The 10,609-nt window shown below is 43.4% G+C and overlaps 1 protein-coding gene across 1 annotated transcript in view; it reads left to right on the plus strand.

Moving 5' to 3' along the window:
• Positions 1-10,609, plus strand: part of DNAI1 (dynein axonemal intermediate chain 1) — a 151,829-nt gene that overhangs the window by 37,938 nt on the left and 103,282 nt on the right. The window contains exon 12 of the mRNA XM_009647339.1: positions 118-161. Within this exon, the coding sequence (XP_009645634.1) occupies positions 118-161 (44 nt within the window). The remainder of the gene's footprint in view (positions 1-117; positions 162-10,609) is intronic.

Raw genomic sequence — 10,609 nt, forward strand, 5'->3', positions numbered from 1 at the left:
AAGACTGTATGCAGTCCTGTGAGAATGGACTCTGATATTAATGTGTGATACTGTGCGTTTCTGTGAAACTATATGGTTAATAATAAATGCAATCTTATGTATATTTTCTCATTACAGGAATCCAAAGTACAAGGACCTATTTGCAGTGGGGTATGGCTCTTGTAAGTAACAAATGCAAAAGAATCATTGAGAGATTTAAAATATTCAACAGGTGCACTGAGATGAAATCATATAATACTCTGGGGCATGGATTGCATCTTGTAGCAAGCACTCACCTAGTTTCAAAGCAGTAAATTGAGATTTAACTCAAGATAGGGATTAGGCCTTTACAGTCCCTGACATAAACATTCAGAAATGCATAGGCATAGGCAGTGTTAGCCAGGGCTTTTGGCTTATGACAGTGCTGACTCTCCTTTCGGTCAAGGGCTTGCCTCTAGAAGCACCACTTAAACCTTTTTTTCTTACTTGATGGGCTCTGATTTCTCTGTGTCTGCTCTTCTAATTGCTGAAAGACCAGATATGTTGTGTTTTGCCAGAAGCTCATCTTGAGAGACTTCTCTAAGCATAAACTCATTGCTTTCTTGTTAGGAGACAGCTTCCAGGGGTGTCTCAAAGGATAAGCTCTCTATTAGGGCACATCAGGCCTGGATGTTGTGAAAAGGCTCTTTCTCTGCTGTAGTGTCTGGGACTGGATGTGGGATAATCTTGAGTAGCAATGAACATAAGGTGCAGGGGTTGCTGTGTTACTCCATATTAATCTCTATCCAAAATTACTGCTCTCACCTTCAGGAAATGGAAAATAATTCTAACAAATTGATGCTTTCTCACCTTTTTTTGTTGTTGTTTTGCTGCGTGCATTACACCTACCTGCTCAGTTTATCTTTTCAACAGCCTTGCATTTCCCCCTGTTCAGTATCCCTTGTTGCTTACAGATACACAGACTGCTGTAGTCTGAATACTTGTCTTCATGTTTCTCTCTTTTACTCCTGTGTAGATGGGATAGTAATGTCACTGTGAATAAACATTCTTCCATTCTTTCACTCTCTCCTACTTTCTAGCTCTACCTGAAGTGCTGACTACTGTGAATAGCTTCTTAGGCAGGGGACAGTATTCTGGTAGTTCCCCCTCACGATTACTGCTTCCCAGGGAAATTCCCAAAGGGAAGAGACCAGTTGAGAGACAAGTTTTCCTGGGGTCTTTGTCACCCAGGGAGTGTTGGTTCCTCAACCTTATCTTCTCAGCAGACTACTCAATAAACTTCTCAGATCCCCTGAAAGTGCCTCTGGGACTCGCTAGGACTCTGCTCTTCTCTAGTTAGTAGCTGCTGTACAGTCACATTGCTGGCATTCTCATGTAGTGAACAGTGACCTTAAAGCCTCAGCTTTGCATCAGATAGGTGTTGTTAATTAACAAGGTAATACAGACAAACGACCAAAATCCCAAACTATTTTAAGTCTCCACTGACTTTTTCTCAGAGCTGGTGAAGATCACAGCAGTACCCCACTTGCACATCTCCAGGGCATCTGCTACTTGCAGAGATGTCCCCCCCAGGTCTTACCATTAACTCACACACAGAGCAGAGAAAGGATGAGAAAAGTACAGTATCAGAAAGGTAGCAGAGCCTTCTCCTTGCTGCAAGAAGAGGACAGACTACAGAACAGTCAGGCTACAGTCATCAGATTTGTGAAAAGGACTAGGTGTTTTGACCCAGTCAGTCTCTCTGTTGTTTCTAGCAGAGTTGTCCTTCTCTGAGTGTTGGTATTTTATTTATTTAGGTAAAAGCTGACTCTTCTGTAGGGCACTAATAATTCTTTCTCTGTCTTGAAATGAAGATGAGTCATGGTGCTACAGGTAACCGGTAGCTGAGAATTGCAGATAGCACGATTAGGCACTAAAATTTTTACCCTAAATACCCCAACTCTAGGAATTCTTTGTGGAGGACAGAGAGTGGGGCAGCCTAAGAGAGGGCCTCACCTGTAGCTGCATCTTTGCCCACCAGCCATTTCAGTTAATCTATACGTGCTTGCAAATTACAAGTGGACATTTTTGCTACTGTTCTTTGTGCTAAAAAAGTTAGAATCTGATGTGAATATTCTGAACTGCCAGGGCAAGTTGTTTCGTATTTATCTGAAGGGGACACCTTTTTTTTGAGTGAACACTGGGGGCTCTCAGCTGTGATAAAATGACTAATGAAATTCATTGTTGAGAAATATAGTGCCCATGGGATAAAAAGCTCCGTGCTGGGCTCCAAGGAGATTGCTGCTATTCATGAAAGTGATCTTGAAGTCATTCTAGTACATGTTTCTTTTCAAACACTTGGTAGTGCTCAGAAATAGTGGAAAAGGCAAAACAAAAATTGATGGGAATTACTATGAAAGAAAAAGAAAACAACTTCTGGATACTGTGGAAACAGAATAGAAAACTACATATAAAGCAGCAGTAGGAACAACAGAAAACTGAAAAAGAGAACAAAATAATTAGTGATAAACTGACATCTTGATTACTGTGTGCAGTTCTGGATATGAACTCCAAAGAAGAATGTGTTAGGTTGTGGAAAGATTGGAAAAGGTCCACAAAAGGGCAGGAAGGATGAACAGAAATATATATAATGACTCTAGTATCAGAGAGCATAAACAGCCTAGGACTCTTATAGCAGACAAGGGAGAGTGACTTTGTATGGGTCTGTAGGATCCTGAGTGGCATGGAGGAAGTGAAAGGAGGTTAAATGTTCATTATTGCCCATAACACAAGAATGAGGGAGACCTTATGAAATTATTGAGTAGCAGGACTAAGATAAATTTAAAACAGAATAATATGATACATAATTAAATTGTGGAACTTTTCTTCCTGCCTTTGTGATCTGGAGGACAGAGACACACATGGATTCAAAAGAGGTTAGATAAATTCATGGAGGGACAGTTTGCTGTTGGAAGGACAAACCACCTCATTCAGTAAGTTCATAACTGCAAGTTGTTGGAAGCTCTGAGTGCAAACAAGGGGCTAGACCTATATTTGCTGATGTTTTTACAGTATTTAAGCGGTTGCTACTCAGTACTCTTGGAGATAAGATACTTGGCTACAGGGACCTTTGGTGTGGTCCCAAATAGTCATTCTCATGTATTTCTCTGTGCTCTGATAATGAAACCAGATGGGTTGTCTTCATTCACTTACTAGTAAGGATTGTGTTCTGCTTGCAATATTGCAACATTTCATTTTACTCTTAAAATTACATTTTTCTCTTGAAGTTCACTCCATCTGAGCCCTGGAAATGTTCCTGTTAGTTTGCCAAGAAGCCTAAATTGGCCTGGCAATCTCTTTAATTCAGCAGGCATCAGCTATTCAAAAGAGCAGATTAGGATCAGCCTTTGCAAAAGAAAGCATGGTGAGAAGTGCTCAGGATATTCCTTGCCTTGTACGGCACAGCAAAATCTTACTGTGCTTACAGCCCCTGTGCTCAGAGAGTGCAGGAATCGGGCAGTGCCTTCCCACTGTCCTGCCACCCAGGTGCAGGAGGAGAGATACAGGCTCAAGGATGGTAACCTCCCTGCTTAGCCTATTCAGACAGTTGTTCTAACTTGCTACACTAAGCAAGACCCTGATGTTTGCTTTCTGGCTTGTGCAGAAGTATTTGTTGTTTGTGTTAGTTCTGCCAGGGTCCATTGTGCCCAAGGCAATACACAGATGTGGAGGAAAGCAGCTCCTAAGTCAGTGGCTTCCCTTTTAAGTGGGCAAGAGATCCAGAAGACTTCTTATCCCACTTTTATAGCAGACACAGAGGCCATAGTTCATCTCAGCCAGCTGTAGCCAGCTAACAGCTAGGAGCTGATTCTCTGCCCTAATCTTCCCCTTTAGTCAACAAAGAGATACCAGCACATCCAGATGCCATGCATCCTGCCGTAAGCCAGGTGTCCAAGACAGGAGCTAAGCAGCCCTCTGGAACGGGTGGTCTCTCCCCATGGACTGCAGAGTGAGCATAGGCAGAGCACCTAGCCTAGATGCCCGTCTGTTGGATGGCTAAAGTGAGGCGAGATGAATCCTAGCTAGAAGAAATAATGCTGGAGCACCACACAGGTTGGGGTAGAGCCAGGAACAGAACCCAGATCTTTGAGTCTGTGGTGGCCCTAATTACATCACCAGTCTTTTTTGCAGCATGCATTTGGGAGCACTGCCAAGATACAAGTAACACTTTTTTCTTGGTGCCCAAAGTATACCTTTTGAAACAAAAGGTCCCTTGTTTACTGTGGGTCCATTTCACTCCAGCATGGTGAGTTCTTTACAAAGAGAGCCCTGGCCTCTCCCTTGCTTTTGTATTCTATTTCTGGAGTTTTCATCAGTGATTTATTTGGATGGGGTTTCTGATGCTAATGGCGTTTCTTTGGCATGAGACGGTCTCTTCTGAACAAGGAAATATTGTCATCGTAATTTGCAATTCAGGTTCTGTGCTGCTTGGCTGGAATTAATTTTTATTCCCATCAGGAGGAGCTGTCTTTCTGGTTTTGTTTTTGCATAAATGAGATTGCGGGGTTTCTGGCTAGACTGACAGCCTGCAGTGCAGGGTTCAAAGAGGCTGTGATGGGTGTTGGGCTTGTGTTCTTGCCTTGCTGATGCGAGCACCACGAACACAAGCTTAAGACTTAGCAATCACTTCAGTTCATGTTCCAGAATCAAGTGTGTCTCTGACAGTCTTCGGAGATGGCTTTTTGTGTGCAGCTCCATCTGTCAGCACATGAGGTGAGTAGGGAAAAACAGTACCTGTATGGCCAATGTATTTTATCCTACTGTTTCTTTGTGCTCAGTGGATGTGCAAGTCACAAGGATGGGTGAGGAGTACAGACTCACATACAAAGCACTGGCAGCGTGAGGTATCTGGCAAAGGTGTCTTCACAGTCCTTTATTTACTGCCATCCACTACCTGAGGCTGATGGACGGTCGTTGCAGTAAGGATATTCCCAAATGGGACACACTCAGGGTGCTTCAGTGGGAGCAGGAAGAGGAGAAAATGATCCAAGTGGCTTTAACAGCAAGGTACTGCAGCTTCCTGCTCACCTCTGTGCTTCCTAGGCTTTGCTTACTCTGCTGGAGGTCTCATCAGTTCTGTCGCTCTTCAGGTCAACTGAATCTATTCACCCTCAGTGCTCCAAGAGCACTTAGCACTAAAGGATGAAGTACAGCTCAAGGAGCTAGGTCTTCAGTAGCACTGAGAAATGTTCTCTCCAGGAAGGGTAGTGAAAGCAAGATAGCAATATGAATGTCAAATAAGACTGGCATAGTCAAGGAACATGTTTCTCTTACCTTGCAGACAGCTTCTTGGCCAGGATCTGATCCTGCACAAACAACTGAAAGGAGGATTCATTACTATACATCATAACTGATGATGAGTATTTGCAGAATCAGGCATTTAAATTAGCAATTAGAATAAGGAAAATGACTGATAACAAAACTAGCTCACTTCTAGAGGGGAAAATCATCCTGCAGGGACTGAGAGAGTATGTTTGGAGGTATGCAATTTTCCTCTCCCTCTTTTTGTGCAAGAAGCCTGGTCCCCCTCTGTCTAGAAAGCAAACAGTGGAAAAAATAATTAGTATAGAATGCCCAATCCACTATTCACTCCAAAGATTTAATGAAAATTAAGATCAGGTCCATATTACACATCACTTAGGTTCGTACACAGCCTGTTCCAAGCCCCAAAGATTTCTGGTAGGACAAATACTTTGTTTTCTAGCAGAATATTTCTCTGCCAAATATGAATTTGAGAGAAACAAGTAAGGAATCATAAAATGGTTTGGTTTGGAAGGAGCCTTAAAGGTCACCTCATTCCAACCCCCCTGCCATGGGCAAGGACACCTCCCACTAAACTGGGTTGCTCAAAGCCCCATCCAACCTGGCCCTGAATACTTCCAGGGAGGGGACATGCACAACTTTGCTGGGCAACTTATTCCAGTGTCTCACCAACCTCACAGTAAAGAATTTCTTCCTAATATCTAATCTAAATCTACCCTCTTTCAGTTTAAAACCATTACCCCTCATCCTACCACATCTTTATCCCTGATAAAGAGTCCCTCCCTATCTTTCCTGCAGGCCCCTTTTAAGTACTAAAAGGCCGCTACAAGATCTCCCAGAGTCTTCTCTTCTCCAGGGTAAACAACCCCAACTCTCTCAGCCTGTCCTCATCTGAGAGGTGCTCCAGCCCCCTGATCATTTTTGTGGCCCTCCCCTGGACCCACTTAAGCAGGTCCATGTCTTTCTTATGCTGGGGCCCCCAGAGCTGAACACAGTACTCCAGGTGGGGTATCATGAGAGTGGAGTAGAGGGGGACAATCATTTCCCTCGACCTGCTAGCCACACTTCTTTTGATGCAGCCTAGGATATGATTGGTTTTCTAGACTACGAGTGGACATTGCTGGCTCATATTCAGTTTTTCATTCACCAATACACCCAAGTACTTCTCCACAGGGCTGCTCTCAAACCATTCATCAGCCAGGCTGTATCTGTGTTTGGGATTGCCCTACCCAAGGTGCAGGACCTTGCACCTGGCTTTGCTGAACTCCATAAGGTTTGCACAGGCCCACCTTTCTAGCATGTCAAGGTCCCTCTGGATGGCATCCATTCCCTCTAGAGTATCAGCCACACCACTCAGCTTGATGTCATCCACAAACTTGCTGAGTGTGCACTCAATCCCACTGTCCATGTCCCCACAAAGATGTTAAATAGTACTGGTCCCAATAAGGGCCCTTGAGGGACACTACTCGTCATTGGTCTCCACCTGAGCATTGAGTAGTTGACTGCAACATGGAGTGTGACCATCCAGCCAATTCCTTGTTCACTGAGTGCTCCACCCATCGAATACATGTCTAACCATTTTAGAGACAAGGATGTTGTGTGGGAGAGTATCCAATGCTTTGCATACGTCCAGGTAGATAATGTCAGTTGCTCCCCCTTATCCACCAATGCTGTAACTCCATTGTAGAAGGCCACCAAGTTTGTCAGGCATGATCTGCCCTTAGTGAAGCCATGTTGGCTGTCACCAATCACCTGTTTTCCATGTGCCTTAGCATAATTTCCAGGAGGATCTGCTCCATGATCATGCCAGGCACAGAGGTGAGGCTGAACGGCCTGTAGTTCCCTGGCTCTTCCTTTTTTTTTTTCCTTCTTAAAAATAGGGGTTATGTTTCCCCTTTTCTAGTCACTGGGAACTTCACCAGTCTGCCACAACTTTTCAAATATGATGGATAGTGGCTTAGCAACTTTGTCTGCCAGTTCCCTCAGGACACTTGGATGCATCTCATCAGGTCCCATTGACTTGTGCACATTAAGGTTCCTTAGGTGGTCTTGAACCTGATCTTCTCCTATGGTAGGCAGTACTTCATTCTCCCAGTCCCTGCCTTTGGATTCTGTGAATTGGGTGGCATGGCTAGAGCACTTGCTGATAAAGACCAAGACAAAAATATTGTTGAGTACCTCAGCCTTCTCCCTGTTGGTTCTAGCCAGGTTTCCCGTTTCACTCATCGGGGGTACAGTTTCGTTCATCTTCCTTCGTTGTCATAAGTACCTGAAGAAACCTTTCATGGCATTTGTTACATCCCTAGCTAAGACCAGCTCCACTTATGCTTTGACTTTCCTGATCCCTTCCCTGCACTCTTGGGCCATATCGTTGTAATCTCCACAGGATGTATATCTCTGCCTCCACTGCCTATGCATTTTTAGTTTCATGTTTCAGTTTGGCTAAGAGGTCTTGACTTATCCAAGCTGGCCTCCTGCCTCCCCTCCCTGACTTCTTGCACAATGGGATTGAGAGCTCTTGTGCCCTAAGAAAAATACCTTTAAATATCTCCCAGCTCTTCATTTGCCCCTTTATCTCTGAGGGCAGTTTCTCAAGGGATCACATGCATCAGCACTTTAAACAGCCAAAAATTTTCCTTTCTGAGGTGGAGAATCCTGACTCTACTTTTTACCTGTCCTGTACCCCACAAGATTGAGAATTCTACTACGGAATGATTGCTGCAGCCCAGGTTAGCTCCAACCTTGATCTCTCCCATAAGTTCTTCTGCACTAGTGAACAACAGGTCCAGCAGTGGCAAGAGTTGGAAGGGACCTTGGGCCTCTTCTCTGGTTGGGGTCTCCATCACCTGTACTAGGAAGTTTCCTCAACACACTCCCGTAGTTTCCTGGACTGCTTGCAGTTCTCTGTGCCATTTTTTCAGGAGATGTCTGGGTGGTTTAAGTCCCCTCTCATGATCAGGGCTTGCAAGCCCTCTCCTGATAGGTGAGGCCAAGGTACTGTGTATCCAGGTTCTTCTAAGGGAGGGAAATTTATTAGGCACCCTGTACCCTGATGGTTTCCAAGAGTGGTTCTCACTTCATGTTGCTGTAGAGAGACATTGAAACTTTAAAGTTTTGGCAGTCTGTATTACAGCAGATACTCTCTGACGTAGAGCGTAGGATCTTGAGCATGTAAGCAAGATGCTGGTGCCAGGCGTCAGAAGGGACTTACTGTATCACTGCAGAATTGTGCCCTGCTCTGCCAAGTACCTTCTCTTCAGCTATGGACAATCTGTTGACGGAGATAAACTTGCACAAAATGCAAGTTTGGGAGCTGGGTTGGGTATCAGGAAACATTCCTTCCTGATCCTGACAGAAGAGCAATCAAAGCATTGAAACATAAGCTGTGATCATAACTCTCCTAAGGCAACCCTATGGGTGTTCTGAGCATTGGGAGGGAGATCTTCTTGGAGTCAAGGAAGAAAGTAATGGTCAACAGGGCTGGATCCCATCCTACCTTCATGTTCTGGCTGGAGGATTTTTCTTAAAAGCTGTCTCAATGTATATTTTTTAGAATGATGCTCAGTTTTCTTATCAAAACTCAATCTGATGGTGAGTCTTTCACCTCCCTGCTATGCTGCTCCAACTTTGAATTGGTTGGACCCCTGGTAAATGGTATCTCATTTCAAGGTTGAATTTGTCTAACTTAAATTTTCAGCCATTGAAACTCATTATTGTCTTGGCAGCAAGCTTAAAAAGCCTTTCCAACAAGTCCCTTCTCCATAAGTGATGTAAATGCCCACATGCATTGATGAAGACATCTCTCATTTTTCTCTCCTTTAGGCTGAACTCAACAAGCCATATTCAAGATTTGTTTCCCATCTGCTATGTTATTTCAGTGACCTTTCTCTAACCTTTCTCCAACGTACCCACATTCTTCTCGAGTGCAAATGCCATAGCCAGGCATACTCACCTAGTTTCTTTCTTATGCATGCCACCCACTGTTGTGTCATCTTCAGGCTCTCTCAGCAAATGTTTTATTATGTAGATCAAACTAAAAATATTAACCAGTGCTGGATTAGGAACTGATGCCTGGAAATCTGCCCTCGAAACCATTTCTATTCATTTCTTTTTCCGTTTACAGCTCTACTTTAGGCTCTGGCGGTGAACCAGTATTTAATCCATCTAGTATGTGCTCTGCTAATTCCATGTCATATAAGTTTTTAAATCAAATATTATGAAGTACTTAACCAAATGCTGAAGGAATACACATATATACTGTTGTTAGTATAGTTACTTCATCAGTCATCCTGACAAGAGGGATAGCAGCTCTGACAAGACTTTTGCCCTCTCCATAGGTCTGGGGATCTAGGTAATAGGGGAGATAATTCAGCAGTACTGGGGTCCTCATGTTGAAAGAATCTCACTGCATATAGATAAGTTCTGTGATCATTCATTCATGTTAACTACTTGTTAGAAACTATAATGCCCTAGCTGATCTTGAAATGTGGATAAATCCCTCAAGTTTTCTATGAGATCTCAGTCAAATTATGGAAATAACAAATTAGGGAGCTCAGATCTCTGAAACTCACATTAGAAAGTGATGTAAAATAGAACTGGAAAGGATTTCAAAAACTTATTAGTCCATCTCCATGCAAGATAGCACTTTATTTAAAACATGGGTTTGAGGACTAAACTTAGTCCACTTAATGAAGATTGCGTGCAGTGTAATCCTGGCACAGTTGAGAGCAAAGTCCTATGGATGATAGGCAATACTTGGGACAAGGACAGAAGTGTATGTTTGAGAAGGAGAACCCTAAAAGCCTGAAAACTCTGATTTAACAGTATAGGCTGTGGGCTTAAGGAGAGTCAGTGTTAGAAACTGAGCCAGGTGTTTGTGGGTAATTTTTTCCTCTGCAGTGGTATATTTAAAGGTTGTGATGCAGCATGTGGAAGATAGTCTGGGCTGGATTTACATAACAAGCGGCGATTAAATTTGGTATTTTCTGATGAATGACCGAAGAGCTTTAAGTAAAAGCACTAAGAGGATTGAATACTGCCTAACAAATTCGGATCTCTGAACCAGCTCACAGGAAGTGTCTTCCAGGTGGCTTTGGAGATGTTTATGTATTTAAATTATGTTCCCAGAACAGGCAGAGAAGACTTCTGGGAGCGGAGTTCCCTGCTAATCTTTCTCTAAGCTAGATGAGAGTTTATTTTTATATTGAAAGTAGAGATTGAAGACCTTTTCAGAAATTCCTTCTCTTGTATAATGCTGTATGCACATGTGATTCATGTGGGGAGACTGTCCTAGAGAGGGGGGGCTGGCAGCTCCCCAGGGATGTAGTGG

Source organism: Egretta garzetta, unplaced genomic scaffold (genome assembly GCF_000687185.1).
Source record: "Egretta garzetta isolate BGI_Z169 unplaced genomic scaffold, ASM68718v1 scaffold59, whole genome shotgun sequence".
In the NCBI taxonomy this organism is placed as follows: domain Eukaryota; kingdom Metazoa; phylum Chordata; class Aves; order Pelecaniformes; family Ardeidae; genus Egretta; species Egretta garzetta.